This window comes from Sturnus vulgaris, chromosome 9 (genome assembly GCF_052056855.1).
Source record: "Sturnus vulgaris isolate bStuVul1 chromosome 9, bStuVul1.hap1, whole genome shotgun sequence".
NCBI lineage: Eukaryota > Metazoa > Chordata > Aves > Passeriformes > Sturnidae > Sturnus > Sturnus vulgaris.
This window is the reverse complement of record NC_142251.1, coordinates 24,261,632-24,278,975: the sequence shown is the minus strand read 5'-3', so window position 1 is coordinate 24,278,975 and position 17,344 is coordinate 24,261,632. Positions and strand designations below refer to the sequence as shown.

Below are 17,344 nucleotides of genomic sequence, written 5' to 3'. Positions count from 1 at the left end.
TAGCTATTGTGAAGCAGAATGGGGTAAAGCAAAGGGCAACCCACACAATCCCTACTCTTGAAAAGTCTAAAACTGCACAGATGCAAACTTTTGCTTTACACACATAAAAAAAGAGCAAGATCTGAGCACCCAGAGTTCTCCTTAACCAGGAGGAGGTTGCAGGGCTGCTGGAAAACCAACCCACACCAAACTCCTGGACCATGTGGCAATATAGCCCTGACACCTCCTGGGCATTAAAGTCCTCAAGATTCATTTGATAAGTACCTCTGTTCAATCTTATTCTCCCTCGTTAAACGTTTGCTGCAAATAAATTGAAACCAGAACTTTATAAACAGCCGCACATAATCATTGTCATTTTAAACTGAACAAGAGGTTTTCCTTCCTCTAACAATGGCCAGATGCTATAGAGGAAGGTGAAGAAATAACACCCATAACATTCAGAATAACAAGTCTAAAGGAAAAGGCTGTTCTCAACTTCAGGACATGCTTGTTTTATCCCTAAATCACAAAAATTAATGTCTTGTGTTTTGAATCTCATGCATTTGCTCACATTATTTAAATGTTCGATCCCTTCTGAATCCTCATGGACTTGGACTCGATTACTTCTGCCAACAGCAAGTCCCTTCAGGTTAATTATACACAATGTAAAATCACTAATTACTTTCCCCTCTTGCTTTCAAAACCACTCTGGAGATAACATGTCCCTTCTCCACTCACTGTTTTGAAGGCTTTTCCTATATCCTCCTATTCATTGCCAGAATGGAGCCTCAGTCCTGTGAGGATTTATTATTAAACTTTCCCATCAACCCCAGTTGCACCAAGACACAAATGTAACAGTCCTCACCTTTTTGGTGTCTCCAAATCCCTTTCCACCTGTGGATCCCTTTATAGTTCTCCTACCTTTGAGATGAGGGAACAAGCACCAGGAACTAGTGAGGAGTTACTGCCATCTCCTTAACAGTATTTTCTAAGCCTCACTTCACTACCCCGTTCCTTGCTGTAACTTAATACTTGAGCTTCCTTTCACAACTGCTGTTGCATGGGGGGCAAATGCTTCCACAGAACTCTGGACTCTCAGAAGTTCAGGTCTTCTCCCTAGGTGGTTTTAATTAATTCACTTCTGGTCCTAAATTGTTTCCATGTGCTGCTGTGCCTTGCTGAGCAGCTGCTCCTTGCTGCATGTGTCACATATGAAGAAGATATGTGATAACACTATGAAGCCATTAAATAAATATTACCATGCAGCTCTGACAGCTAATCCATCTCCCCCGACTTTTTTTAAAGGTTCAAACCCTTCAGCAGCCTCAAAATCCCAGCCTTTTTGAAGTCACATTGTCCCAGAAACACTTTTTCCCCATCTCTTTTCCACCTCCCCAGTGAAAGGGGAATTTCCCAAACCCAGGCCACAGCAATGAGGTTGAATTTGAATCCCTACCCAAATCCTCCATTTGTGCTCTGCTGCATTACAACATCCAACACAGTCTGGAGAAAATCTGCAGCCATGCTTTGAAAGTTATTTGGGTGAAAGGTGCTGTAAGAATGTAAGACCATTGTCACTTCACTTGGATATGTTTCTGCTTTCCTTGCAGTCCCTAAATTGTCACTAATTGATTAGTGGCATGGTGCTAAACTGAACTACAGTACTCAGGCACTAGCATGATTCAGTTTGGCCCAAGGTAAAAGGATTTCCATAAACAGTAAATGGATTTCCATGTCCAAAACATCTAATTCCTCACTCTGGCTTTAAAACTTTATTTAAATTTAAAAATAAATAAATAAATTAATTAATTAATTAAAATATACATCAATAAAATTCTCATTTCCTAAGGTATAAAAACTTAACACAGACTTTATAGTTCAGCCCTACATGCTAATGTACCACCCAGGTAGAATTACAAATCACTTCTGAAGAGCTTGTATGGCCACTGAACATAGTGCTTTTTGGGGTAAATCAAGGGCAAAAGTACTTTTGGGAGACTGCAGGAGCAAACCGTGACACCTTCCCTGAGACAACGGCTGATGAGCTGCTCAATGCTTCAGTAATGAGGTTCCAATTCCCTTTAGGAATCATCTTTTACAATCTCTGGTACTGTCTTATTGTGGTATTAACACTAAGACATCACACACCTTTTGCCCCTGCTTTACAAGACACTACACAGTGACTACTAAAGACAAGCAAGAGCAGGATCCACACCTAGCATTTATTTACCCCTGTTACACAAAATAACCCTCCAAGGGGTTTCTCCAAGGGACTAAGCCATGATCTGGCTACTTTGTGCTGGCTTCTTCACACAGGTGCACCCCTTTACAGTGCTGGCTAAAGGAAATTATATGTTTAAAAAACAGCAGTAGTAAAAGATGCAAGTTCAAAGCATGCATTTACACACGTACTTTTAATTAGCTTAACCAAGGTTAAATTTAAATCCAAGTGTGACTAACGTACTTGAAATGCTTCAACCTGTTCCTTAAATGAAGGCATCAGAACCCAAACAGTGAAACTAATGGTTTCTCCAGGGCTGTTCTCTGCACAACATCTCAGTCCAGTTCATGTGCTGCATCTCACAGGCCTTCTGATGACACATAGCCACATTCCTTGCCAACTCTTCCTTAACCCAACAAGTGACCTAGATCTAGCATTCAGAAAGAAAGCACCAGTTCCTTTGCAGAGCAAGCAAAATTTGGGGGTTATTCCTTTCACTTAATACTTTAAAAAGCAAGGAAGATAACATTCAGTGATGTCAGCAGCAAGACACTTAAGGCACTGGAATTTAGGGAGAACCCGTAGCATCCAAGTAGCAGATTTAAAAAAAAAAACAGTCATCCTGGCTGTCAGAGGAATTCCCAGGGAAAAGCAATTACAGCACAGGATGTCATTCTAATCCTGCATGTCACAGGTAAATGCCAAGGGCAAGTTTTGCCCATGAGCAGGCTGGCTGGGAGATACCCAAAATGCAGATACACCCAACCAGTGCAGCAACAGAACAGTCTCTAGCAACTTTACTCAAGAGGCTCCCTTATCTCTTGTTATTCCACTTAATACAAGAATCATTAGCAAGAAGTGTCCCTGTCCTCCAGGAAGGGAGGCTGCCCCTCTCTCTCCCTAGCTCCTCATGACCATTCCAGGGTATCCCAGCCCTAACTCAGCCTCTGTAACACCACTGGATTAAAGAACTGCCACCCTGTCACACTTTGGCAGCTTGGAGTGAGAGGTTTTGCACTCAACTGAGAGCACAACACTGTGCTACAAAGCCAGTCACCCTTCTAATTATGCATTTTGGATTTGGAACTGGGAAAGTAATGGACAATAATCTCTCAGGCTTCCTATTTAAACCTCTTAATAGGCTCAGTTTCCATTTTTGAGTGTCTGTTGCACACACAGCCTCTATTAACCAGCTGATGACTGTATCCAAGACTGCTACTTAGGATATCCCTGGAGCCTAAACCAGGAAGTGAAGAGAAAAATATTCCAAGAGAAGTCATTAATAAGGACTATGAATAGTACCATGGTACTATTACACCCACAACTGAAGGAAGAACAGGAGGAAAGAGCCTCCTCCAAACCAAAAGACAAGCTCAGTGAGATGCCAAAGCTTTCTTTTGGATAACTGTGTACATGTCTATAGGAAAAATAATTCAGTTCCCTCTGAATACATTATTCTGTGGGTCTCCAGCACCCAACAGGCATCTTCCCCCATGCAAGACCAATGTGAGCACACCCCGTCCTTTTTCCTTCTCCAAGATAGCTCCTCAGAGACTTTGGAGTGGACAGCAGCACAGCTCAGTTTCCACAGGAAGCCTGTCAGCTCCTTGGGAGCTCCTTTTCTCCTTCTGCCAAATACACGGCCAGAACTACACCCTGGCCTTGGTCTGGGCAGTCAGGACAGGCTGAGGGAACCTGATTAAAGAGTCTGCTTTAGCCAAATTGACCAACACATGCTTTAAATCAAGAGACAAAACAGCAAGCTGCAGCAAGGACAGCGATCAGCCAAGCCCTTGCCTGCTGCTTCCACAGGAAACTACACTCGACCAGAACATCTGGGATCTAAGGGTAAGATGAAAAAGAAATCACAGAGCTGGCTCCAAAGGGTATGTGGGAGGGCAGGAGCAGGCTCAGAGAAAATGTGAGGTTTTGCTTCTTCCTAAATGTTGATGATTCCAGGCACCACTTAAATCTCAACCCATAGTTAGGATGTCTGTGCTGGAAAGAAAGAAATCCAGACTAAAGCTTCTTTTCTGACATATTGATCAAGTCAGAGAGATAGTTATGTCCCAGGCCCCAACTGGGATACAGATTAGTTAGCCACAAGTTTCTGCAATGTTCTTCTGTCTGAACTCTCCAGCACAAAACTTCCTGCCAATGTATGTGACTGTGGAAGTGTTTAGAAGCCAAGCTTGTGGTCACATGCAGTTTTACATGCAAGGCAATCACTCGCACTAAATTAAAAAAAAATTACATTAAACAGAATTTTTTAGAATTAAAAATTTAGTTTTAAAACACCACAACATTCCCAGAAAAGGTAATTATCAAATAATAGCAGTGCTAAGAAAACACACAAATATTAAGTGACAGATTTCCTACTTTTCAGCTTTTCCCCCTTTTAGCATTTTAAGGAACTGAAAAGCACCCTTCTAACAGCAGTTCATTGACAATTTTGGAAGAACACGTTCTGCTATACACCCAGCATTATAATATTAAAGACACTTTAAGACAAGCTATATTTTGCATCCATCTCTGCCTGAACAAACCCCAGAGACAGAAGTTCAGCTGTAGCCAAAAAGAGAAAGCAAAAAGTAAAAAGCAAGTTTCTAAAATCTCCTCTAGATGTGTAATCCATGCCTAATGAAGCCAGGCAGTCTGGCTATAAGTGAGCAGACTATTTCTCTATTATCTGGATATTTAAGACTCAAAGGAAGAGGAGTCCTTGTCATCCATCAGTAAAGCAAGAAACTTGACGGTGAGGATGGACTCTCAAAACCAGCAATCATTTCAGGTGTGGAGAATCACCACTGAGGCTTGGGGAACTCCAGCTCCTGGCTGCATTTCCTGTGACCTGCCCCACTAAACACTCACACATTGCAGGTCTCTTCCTCACTCCTTCCCAGATGAAGGCCTCTGATAAGAAAGACATTTGCAGATATTCAGAGCCCCTCCTGTCTAAGGGGTTTGTTCCTCACCATTCCCTCCTCTCCCAGGGCTGGGCCACCGCTGCCCAGCCCTCCCTAACTCCTGGAAGGGGGAGATAAAGCACTCCAGCTGCTTACCAGGGGGCTCGACAATAGTCACTTTACAGCATTTCAAAACCTCGTTTGCTTTTATTTCCTACACCCGCCTGCACCACACCCATACTTCTATTCTTCCTGCACCACTCTTCCAGCTCCTCCAGTTCCCCCTTACTTCTCCATTCGCTGCTTTTCCCGTTCTCTTCCTTTGACTGTTCAGTTTCCCATAGATCACCAGCTGGAGCTCACCTCCCCGTGCCATTCCATTGCACTGTCAGCATATTGCTCCTGGCCACAGAAATTCAGGTATTTAGGGGCTGATCTACTTTTACATCCACTGTTTGGCTGTTCTTAACTACTTCTGGCTACAGTATGACTCAACTCGTCTCTGTTTCATTTCACGGGTACCTGGCTGTCATTTCAAGATCAAAGCTCCCCCAGAGCATTTGTCTCTTATGCTTTGGTGCCTTTTCTTCACGGACAATAGCACCACCTTCTTTGACATCCAGCCTCCCTATGGGCTGCATTCACATCCTCAAAGGAAAGCTGAATCCCATTTTTCAGGCTCGCTCTGAAAATAAAGTTTTAAAACACAACATTCTCTTTCTAACCACATAATCTAACCTCGATGCACTCCTAAACCTTCCCTTCCAGTTACCAATATGCCTTTTTCTCTAGCCTGACATAATGCCATTCAAACTGATGATGACTGTCCACCCCAAATCTTCTTCATCCCCTCTTCTGAGTATGTGCTCTCCATATGTACAGATCTCTACTTCTCTATCCTTTTCTCTCCCAAAGATATCAGGCCATGTATCTCAGCTTCCATGGCTTCTGTAGCTTGTTCTGTAACTCAAAATCTATCCCGGAGAGACCAAAACCCACTTTATTAAAAAAAAAAAAAAAAAAAGCATTCATGCTTTCTCTGGTTGAATCCATTATGTTTGGGAGGGATTCTCTCTCAATATTTCTAGAAGGTACACATGACTTTCGAAGCTTTGACACCAATTATCAGCTAAGACATATGTACAGACAATCCTGTTTAAATACCATGTCTGCACATTCTTTTAAGTCAAAACAGTGATTTAGTGCAGCATCTCTAACAGTACTGAGCTCCCACTAGAGCTTTTAATATTCCCTAATACACTAGTGCTTAAAGTCTTAAGCTTCACTAAATATTTAGTGACTAAGTATGTGGTGACAAAAGCAGTGGCTATTATTGGCATCCTTTGATGTCTAATATTAAATTTAAAGCTAAGAAATTCAGTGATTATCCAAAAGCTTCACACTTCTGAAAGTTTCAGAACTGCTGATGCCTGCTTAAGTTGCAGCCTGTTTCTCTTTTCCTTTTGTTAGTTGTAGAAGTTTGAAACACAAGAAAGACATTTCTGTATTTCAGTAGGCAAGTGTTTATGGTGCTTTAGTTGGAATCTTATGATTGGCCTTTAAACAATCCATTCTCTCATTACAGGGCCAACCATTCAGTGACCCTGGATGGGTTCTTAGGATGGAGAATTTAAAGGAAGGTTTATTAGACTTGACCTGCCACAACACACCAGGAGAAGCTCAGTGCCTCAGAAGGGGTCATATTGGCAAGTGGACTTTTACAGGACACAAACTGACACTGAGAAAAAGTTTTTTAAAAAGTAAATCCAGGCATGCATATGATCAATAAGAGTTACTATGTTTGTTACTGTGAAGGCTCAATACTTGCTGATGTACAAATAGGTTGTTGACCTTGAGTCTTCAACCTAAGCCTGACTTAGAGCACCATCAAAAAAATTACTACCAACATTGCTAAATCCAACACCTTTCCAATTTAGTGTTAATGAGTTTCAAAGCATAGAAAAAAATCATAAACCCTTATAAACTCCAGATTAAAAAAAAAAATAAAAGTCACCTGATGACTGTTCTAAAAGAGACAATCTGGCTTTTCAAAGCCAGATTGCTGGGGGCAGGGATGACTCTTCATAAATAATGCCCTGGGTTAGAGGCTATTTATTGATTTCAGGACCACAAAAAAGCCATTAATAAAACAAGATCACAAGAAGAGCTTAAAATACTTTATGTTCTGAAGAGCTGAAGGGAAACAAACAGCCCATATGTTCCAAAATATTTTTAAATAATACAGGTAAGATTTGGGGTTTTTTTGCTCATGAAAGAGGCCAGACTGCAAGCCGAAGTCACAGATTTATGCCCGGAACAGGTGTGGATTTCTGACACATTGTCTCCCTCCCCACAAACATTCTAACCTGAAAAAAATAACAACAGCCACAGGAACCTGAGAGTCACTGCCCTGACCTTGCAGTCCCTGGTTCTCCTATTGGGATGGGCAGCATCAGCTGTGGGGACAACCACAAAAAAATACATGTTCCCTTCCTTTGAGAATAGGACCTAGGCCTGGCAAACTCCTTCTATTACAAGGAACAACACAGCCCAAGCAGGAAAAAAAATCTATTTTTCTAAACTATGTTTATGGGACAGACACGTTCAAAATGATTTTCACCTCTTACACAAAACCAGCTGAGAAAGTTGCAGGAGCTCACATATATTTGGTAGTATTTTTCCTGGTAAAAACAGGAGGTAGAAATGGGAAATCTGCCACTCAAAGGAAGCAGATTTCAAATTATCTGTTCTGATTAGTACTCTGTGTACTTCTTGGAAACATGGGAAGGGGAGACTCTAAGCACTATCTGTATGCAGGACAGAATTTGCTTATTTTTCCAGACTCTTGTTTCAGCTCTGCTGTATTGCTTCATGTCACAGGAGCTTCACAAGAAAATGACTGGACATAAATCTCAGGGCTGTTTTAAAAGCCTTTAACATACCAACATGGATACTACATCAAGGCAACTTCTTATATTACTGCCTTTGATCCCAAAGAAAAAAAAATAAACACAACAAAATACTATGAAAGTTATAGGTATCTCCTGCAGACCTAGCCCCAACTGCCACAGCTGCACTGCTTCCAATGAAGTGAGGACATTTTTTATCAACTGGGGACTTGGCCTGATAAAGGTGAAGGCACTCAGCAGCATGTCAAATCAATTGTGTGCATTTAAGGTCATTTTACTTACTATTAAAGCCTTCGTGCTTTGAAAACCAGTGCATTGCTGTAATTCTTGCAGAAACGCAATTAATTTCTCATCTAGCTAAGAAAGCAATACAGAAATAAGACCCAAACCAATATTCCCTTAGAGTTCAGAGGAAGTTCTGCTGACTTTGAGGGACTTTCACCAGTCAAAATAACATAACTCTTTGTTTGGCAACCTGAGATAGGTTCCTAACAGCAGAAACAAGCCATAACGAGTCTGAAATAACTGTTAAATGTTCAGCTTTTCGGGCCATAAACTAAGATCCTTATTTCTGCACCAAGAATCACCTGATACATGGCCACAGCTGGCCGTGTTTTTACAGGTCAAGAAAAGAGGAAAAGTCAACACAAGGAGAATGTTATTTCAGATGACCCAGGCAGACTAGTTCAGTGTTTGGTTTGGGTTTTTTCGTTTTTTGTTTTTTTTTTTTTTTTTGACTAGTGAGAGGAGTCAGTGCTACAAGTTAATATTGTAACAATTCCTGTGGAATTCAGCTCCCTGGAGACGGCTCCGAAGTCCATGAGCAGCCCTCCCCAATTCCCCCGTGCTAGCCTCACTTACCCCCAGCCACCTTGCTCCTTTGTTGGCAGCCTGCTGAATCTGCACTTTTTTAAGGGTGACATTGTAGACAGCTCCATCTTCTACCTCTTCACCCCCATCCTGAAATGTGGTCTGCCAGGAAAAGGAGAAAGAAAAATAAGATGAAAAGGACCGTTCTCCCCCTTATGCTGACCGCAATCTATCCCAGGTGCTCTGCTGCTCCAGGCAGAGCAGAGGAGATGGGCAGCACAAAGTAAACACAACAATCAAAGCAGTCCAGGATACCCTTAGGTTGAGGGAACACTCGAGATATTCTTGGCAAGCTGTCCTTTCCTGTGGTATCGAGGTACCCTAACTTCCTATTTAACTGTTTTTCCCAGACTAGCACATATTTTAAATAGTTGCATTAAGGAAAGAGTTTGGTTTTGATTAGCAGTCGTCTCTTTCCTCTCCCCTTTTCTACAGCAATTAATCTCTTTGGCCTTTCATTTAGGAAAGGATTCGCACTTTTAAAACTGATTAACTACTTCGGCAGCCTTGAATCTTTGAAGCTACAGAGCATTTAAAACACAGCGACATTTCAATTCTCTTGAGAAGGAGGGATCTAAAGCGCTTGTGATTTGCTCTTCCAAAAACCTATTATTTCAAGAACAAGAAAAAAACCCAAGCAGCTTTAGACCCGGGGGAGGAGAGCGGGGGAAGAGAGCGGTTAAAACTCGTAAATAAAAAGCTGGAGATAATAAAGCAGAGTGCAATGTGTCCCGAATTTCCAGCGAACGTATGATGTAGGGACTCTGCTCGGAACCGGGCACGGCATCGCTGCGCACGGCATATCCCGGTACCAGGCACAGCATCGCTGGGCAAGGCATCTGGCATCGGACACGGCACCCCTGGCACCGGGCACAGCATCGCCGGGACCGGGCACAGCATCGTCCGGCACCGGGCACGGCATCGCTGGCACTGAGCATCGCTGGGCAGCGGGGCCGCGGCAGGGCAGGGGACGGGACAGCCGGTTACCATTTTCGCTCTCCACAGCAGTTTCATCCTCGGTGGCTTCCCGGGCGCCTGGTCGGACGCGCCGCGCTGCGCCCGCCGCGGGCCGGGCCGAGCCGAGCGGCCCCTGGGCTGAGCGGGAGGGACGGGCCGGGGGAGGGACGGACGGACGGACAGGGGGAGGCGGCCGTGCCTGGCGCCGCCTCGGCCCGGCCCGCGCAGGGTTTCCTGTTTACGGCCGCAGCCCAGCTCGGAGAATTGCGCCCATCAGTGCCCGCTCGGAGCACCGCTCTGCCCCGGGCAGTGCCCGCTCTGCCCCGGCAGTGCCCGCTCGGAGCACCGCTCTGCCCCGGGCAGTGCCAGCTCTGCCCCGGCAGTCCTGGCTCGGAGCACCGCTCTGCCCCGGGCAGTGCCCGCTCTGCCCCCGCAGTGCCAGCTCGGAGCACCGCTCTGCCCCGGGCAGTGCCCGCTCGTCACCGCTTGCAGCGGCCGCGTCCTGCCCGGCTCCCAGGGAAGCGCCTCCTCTTGGTCTCGCTTCTCTTTCCCTCCTTCCCTTCCCTCCCCTCTCTACTCTGCCGGTGCTCGGGTGGGGCGGAGAGGAGCAGAGGCGACCGTGAGTCAGGTGTTCGGACTGCTGTAAGGAAGGAATTTTAAGCTGTGCTTAACTTAAAAAACTTACTTCTGCCAGTTGGGAAGTAAGGACGTTGAATGTTTTAGCAAGCCCTGCCCGGCAATCGCCGACACTGTCCTCACTTTTATTCTATGTCGCTCTCAAAGAAGCCTCCATGAGCGCCTCTCTAGATGCTCTAGCTGTAGGCACCTGCCTGCTGACACGACGATCTCAAGATACCCGAAAAACCCCACTAACTTCATAGCCTCCTGAGCTGTCTTTAGTTACCTACTCTTTGGGACTTATAATAGGGATGATTCAAGTGCACAAATTCCCATGCAAGGCAACGAAAGTGCTAAGAATTGAAACAGACCTCCCAAAGCCCCACACTAACCTCCAGCATGTTCCTGCTTTTATTTTCACCACTGTTAGTACCGATGACCTGAGGAGCATTGCAGGCTTCGGGGGCTGTCAGCACTTCTACCTCTTAACACGAGGAACTACACAGAAGCAAGGAATATTATTTTCAGCTACAAAACCAGGACTGAGCTGTGTGGTCACAGGTGCCCTGATGTGATCACTTCCCAGGCTGTGCTGTTAGTTTACATGTGTGATCCTGAAGTGATCTGGAATAAACAATCAATAACCTGCACCTACAAATCGAAGTGTAGATTTCTTCAAGTCCTGTGGCTTCTCCTGTAAAACTGCAAAGAGCATTCTGAATGCTTTAGATTTTGCAAACCACTCTTCCACATCGTAATTTTAATGTGCAGAAAGCGGCGTGTGCGTTCAATCCCTCGTGGCCAGCCCAGCAGGTGTGTGAGTACCTGCAGAGCAAATTGCCATTGAACAGGACCAACATACCAGCATATGCAAATGCATATCCAGCCACACGAAATACAACACCAAAGCCAAAAAATTACTCTGAAATAAAAGCTTTTTTTGTGTGATGATGTTCAATTTTACTTCTTTTGAATCACATGTTTCAGACTGAATCCTTACAGAACATCTCATGGACAGACAAGCTCAGGACTTTCAAGGCAGAGCACTTGCCCTCTCAGAAATGATGTTTCTGAATCCTCTTGGCCACTGACAAGTGATAGAGAGAACCTCCAGTGGGTAGGAGCAGCATATGACCTCATAGAGTTTAGCAAGCAGCAGAAATATACCATTTTTATACATTGGATTTGCCATTAGTCTTGCACAGAGTTAGATTCTCTTCACAAATTATTTTTAGGGAGGTACAGTGCCCAGACTTTAGAACCATTGAATTGTTTAGATTGAAAACGATCTCTAAGATCACTGAGTCCAATCATGTCACAGTGAAAGGTTACAGAAGGGGCAGTAATCAGACATTCTATTGATAACTGTCTGCCTTGGGAAAAGGATATTTCAAGGCCCCTAAAATCTGCCGTATATATGCAAACACTGATTATTTAATATTGGAAAAGAGAAAAAGCATATGTAACACTTAATTAGATTTAAAATCCATTATATAGCATACAACCACTTATTTGAGACCCAGAGACAGAGCTGAATGCACAGGTAAACATGAAGACCAACCAAGCTCTGAGTAATCTAAAATATGTTCTGTAAAGATTTCAAGGACAGAAGGAAGCCTGAAAAGGAGAAAGAAGAGTCTACAACTCAGTTTAGTAGAATTGCTAGGTTGCACTTTTAGCAGACTTTAATCACAAAACTGATCTGCACCAATGAACCATGCCGTCAACACTGTGTTAAACATTTGGTTCTTTCCAAATCATGTTCACATGCAATAACTACATTCCTGCCATAATCAAGCCCTGTGCCTGCCCTTTTTAGTGAAGCAGAATTGTTCCTCTAATACATCTAAGCACACATTCCCTCCCACTCGCAACAAGAGAAAAGCACAAATCCACTTGTGAATGCCACTTTACACTTCTCACAGTGAAATCTTATATAAGAAAATACTTTGAGGTCTGGAAATCTCTCAGACTGCAGATCATTGACCACTTACAGCCCAATAAGAGCTGGCTGACTGTCCACAGAGAAATAAGGTAGTGGCAGAGTGATGATTTTCCCTGCGTTTCAGCTGTTGCTACAGCTGGCACACAGACGCCTGCATGGGAAGACAAAGCACAAGATCTATAAAGCAGCTGGAAATAAAGAACAGCTTGTCTGACTGCCCCTGCTCGGGGCCTGACAGGAGGAGAGGAGGAAACAGAAGTCAAAGATACCCGAATATGGAAAATACTTGGGACAGCAAAGGAAAAGGACAAAGCAACAAGGTGATGTAAGAATGATCCCTGATAGCTTCTCCAGGAAAGAAATCACACAGCATAAAAGGACAAAGCCATGTATCTGAGGTGTGCATGTTGCTCACCTTCACTGGGCAAGGATGTTCCCTGGGAGATGGGAGAAAAACCACACCACTGTTAAGCCATGGTTTCAAGAAGGTCCTTTCAATGGCAGTGCCAGCTCAAGCCATTTCCACTCCTTGGTGCTTGAGTAGGCTGGGAGCCAGAACTGGTTGTGTGTTGGTTATGCAAGACACTTCCTAATAACTATGCCTTTGTTGTCAACATTTTTATAGTATTACCTTATTCTCCAAAGCAATGTCACCTCAAGGGCATTACCTGTTAATTGAAAAATAAAATTCCATGAGATACTCTATTCATTCCATAGGAAATACAAGAATCCATCATATAGAATAAAGCCTGTCCAAAGAGACACCCCTACAATGAATGATGCCTTTGAAGTGAGTGCCTACAAAAGAAAATAAATACTGTTTCTATTAAGACTATCTCATTAATTGTTATTCATCTGGTTTCTTTAAACTATACTTAGTTCTTGCTTTTTCTTTATGGCACATGCTCTCAATTTGATAACTAACAGGTGCTGTGGCCTACAGTTCTGGAGACTGAAACTAAAAAAAAATTATATGCAGGTGAACCACAAAAGTTAGATAATTCAGACACTATAAAAATCCAGACAAGTAAGTTTTATATTGTGTTTCTTTGACAGCCCACTCTGACATGTAGCTTAGCAGCAGAGAGCTCTTCACCATAGGCACTACAGGGGATTCCCCTGGAAGTGTTCCTTTACATTGTGCACACCCAGGTTCCAGGTTCCCACTCCATTACACAGTTAGTTTGTCATGGGCTGCTTTAGAGCTGCTTTATATTCAGTGCACTGCAATCTCCTGAAGGTCCTTTATGGCACAAAGCACCTCACAGGCACATACCTCACATTTCCATCAGCACGGGCAATGCTCTGCACGTGCTGTGAGCTGGTGCAGAAGGGAGCAGAGGTGAGCCAGGTCTTCCATCTGCCTCATCTGGTTATATATATTGGATATATATATTCTTTAAATGATTGAGATGCACTATCATTACACATCAGCCAGTCAGAAAAGTTGTTAGAAGCAAACACTGAATTTCAATTACAAACTACTAACTAATCAAAGCAAACAAAATGCTACATTACACACTCTATGCCTGCTTTTTGACTGTCTGCAACCTTTGCAAGCCTTGCCCTGTCCAAAAGGGAGAACACTGCTCCCCCCTCACTCCAAAAGATGTGATAATGCCATTGCAGCTCAGTAAAGGACCAGACACACAAGTCCATGATAATCTGTCTTCCTGGACACCAGAACTAAACAGAAGCCTTCAAGTAATTGCAAATATTAACCAGCTTCATTGTAAAATGCCAGAGGAAATACATCAGAGCTCCCATACATAAAACTAAATTAATGATTCATAAGGCTGCATAATTAACTATGCTAAGTCAAAAAATTATGTAGTTAAGGAAGCACATCCAGCCATCCCTGGCCCTCTGATTTCACATGTGATTGCAATTAGATAGGCATGCACTGTTTCACAGGCTGTGCTGTCCAAAGGGACATAATCTCAGATCTGGGGGGCATATCTCCTTCAGGAACAGCAAGTCCCTGAACTCCCATTGGGAAAGCCTTCAAAGCAATCCTGCATGTAAAACCAGGGGCACATTTCTGGGAAAGTGCACCCCTGCCATGTCGTGGGGAGTATTGTACAGCAGTGTATTGTACTCCCTGAGCCTCTGCCTCCAGAGGAGTGCAAGTTGTGCCTGTGTGCCTGAGTCTGGGCTTAGCCCTATCCCTGCTCACCCACACCTTATCCCTGCTCACTCCCTGCAGTCCTTGGAAGTGACCTGCAGGAGCGGAGACTGCAGGTCCTGGCACTCAGAATTCCTAGACTTTCAGTTTCATGGATCACAAAACACCCAGAAACTTTTCGTAAACCCTAAGAGCTTTGAGAGGTCTCTTGTTCCTGTTCCATGCCCACATGACCCTGCAGCTTCAGAGCAGCATCTTTCTCTAATTTTGTGCTGCAGAGCTCCTCAGTTGCTCACAGTAAATCCTCTCTGCTGCATATTTCACCAGCTTTGAAGGAAGAAACAACACCCTGGAGTGCATGCTGAGAACATTGTTTTCTGAGGCTCACAACCCAGTCAAATCAAAGCCAAAACTAAGGCACTTCATAGTTATGGCTATTTCAATGCCAAATTTTAGCCCACAGGCCTCAACTACTCACACTGCAGAGCTGTTCAAAAGACGGCAGCAAAAAATCTTTACAGAGGGGAAAAGTAGTTTTCCACTCTCCTCATATTCACACATGGATGAAATGTTTTCACTCAAACTTTCCAAAAAGTTCACCTTTGAGCAGAGGCCAAGGGCCTTACTTGAACAATTTTAAAACTCTCTGCAAAGAGTTTAATCATATAAAAAGGCACTGCTCAATTACAAATTTGACTATGGGTAACTCTCCTGACATCGATTCCATTATCATGGCACCTGAATCAACCTCAGTGCCTATGCAGAACTGATATAAATTATCCCTGCCTTCTCCAACAAAAAGTTGTGGAAGACTGAGAACAGAAGGCTAATATATCCAGCAATACATACTTCATCTGTACAAGAACACAACAGTGCCATAACACAACATATCAAAATGCCCAAGCCAAAATCTTCATGTCACATATAATATAAATCAAAGGGCTCTCATATTGTTACTTGAAAGATTGTCTTCACTGTGTTTCAGATCTCTTTTTCTGCACCTAAGTCAGGTATAATAATTAAATTTGCCATTGCACAAACATGTATTGGTAGATTTAGCACAATGCTGATTTTCCCTCACTGCTCTCTTGTTTTCACAAGAAGATTCTCCATAAGAAGCTTCTTACTTTCAGTACATTTACAAATTTATCATTTATATTATTGACTAGTAAGTACTCAATCCTCCCCCTCATTCCCAAATTACTTGCCATGGTTCCTATTCTTTTTGAGCAAGCTTCAGTTTGCAGAATAAGAAATTTAACTGTTTGATTAAAGGAGTTCTCAAAACTTCTCTTCTGCCCAGTTTCATTTTGCTTTGATTACAGATATACTACACACATGCCTTTTATGGCCCTATTACAGTATGTTTAAACAGGATAAATCTTTGTTGGTTATAAGGATCTTCATCTCCTAATTCTGGCACAGAGTCTTCTTCGTTTTTCCTCTTAAAAGAGAACTATTTCCTCCCCTAGAAGCTTGTATCACTCCAGTATCCTTTAATCCAAGCACTCCCCAGAACACTCTGGGCTTATTAATTATATTGGAGTGTTTTTTATTTAGGATACTGGGACTACTTCCCCTTTTGTCTGGGGGCCCCTGTCCCTCTGAGCAGACCTTTTCCAGTGAGCTCTGTATTTATATCTAACTAGTTCAAAGCCCAAGGACTTTGTCCCTCCCACCCATTGGGTTATAATCAGATGGCAGCATGTCTTAGGTTTGATTCACTCCCTTCATGCACACACTTAGTGTCCACAATGGGTAAATGAAGAGTTTGAATTTAAATGTTGTTCCTACAAAAAATCCTAACACTTGCATTTTCTTGACCTCTAAGAATAAAATAACAGGCATCAATTAATAATAAATCCTTGTAATCTAATCACAGTTTATGTTATTTGCTTTTTTAGTCTAAATGATCGATATTAAACTTGAGAACTGTGTCCCCTCCTTTAGTGTGGGACATGTTTCAGGATACTCAGAAGTTCCTAGACCCTGATTTAAGGAGCCTGCTGAATGCCTGTCATATCAGAGAGATCTTCTGGATGCTGGAGATGGTTACACATCACGGACAATTTTCTCAGCCAGATCTAGAACAAAGTCTTGCAAGCTGTTTACCGACCCAAAAGTTTTCTCAGCCCTCAGACAACAGTAAGCCAGAGTTGTCATCTTTTTTCTCCTCCTCATTGGCCTAAAAGGGAAATAATTGAAGGGAAGCAACAATTCATCTTTTCTACAGGTCTCGTTTTTGATGCTAAATTCATTCTATTTGACTTCACCGAATCCTACAAAGATTTTATACACCTTCTACAGTGCCCAGGAGGCCATATTAAATCAGACTCCTATTAAATCAGAAAGCTTCTCCACAGCTTCCTTTAGAGCAGGGAGGAGCCACAAACAAGACAATCATAAACAAATATGTTTATGTAAATATGTAACAGATAACTCTAGAAATAGATATAGTGGTCCCTCTGCAATCACATCATGTTTTTTCATCATACATATTCCTCAAACAAAATTTTGGGCTTTACTAACTACTTCAGCCTTGAACAGAGGAATCTCTAAATTAGAAATTATATCTTTTGAGTGTAGAGCAATAAAATCCAGGTTTGGGGAGACTGGGTTTGGGGGTTTTGAGTTACTTTTTTCTTTGATTGATTTTACCTCCTCCATCTCTAAAATATCCTTCAATCACATACAGACGCCTGTACAACAGTGACTTGCCTTCTTCAGCTTCCATTAATCTTCCTCAGGGGAGTTGTTCTTTCATCATCTAAAAACTCTACAGCAAGTTTCCCCCTTGGAGAAGAAATTATGTAA

At 43.0% G+C, this 17,344-nt stretch overlaps 1 protein-coding gene across 1 annotated transcript in view; it reads right to left on the bottom strand.

Moving 5' to 3' along the window:
* The window catches only part of RGL1 (ral guanine nucleotide dissociation stimulator like 1), a 54,056-nt gene extending 44,073 nt beyond the window's left edge, over positions 1–9,983 (bottom strand). Inside the window, exons 1-2 of the mRNA XM_014886731.2 lie at positions 9,873–9,983; positions 8,877–8,987 (exon numbers count right to left, since the gene is read on the bottom strand). Of these exons, the coding sequence (XP_014742217.2) occupies positions 8,877–8,987; positions 9,873–9,899 (138 nt within the window). The 5' untranslated portion in view covers positions 9,900–9,983. The remainder of the gene's footprint in view (positions 1–8,876; positions 8,988–9,872) is intronic.
* Between the last annotated feature and the right edge of the window lie 7,361 nt (positions 9,984–17,344).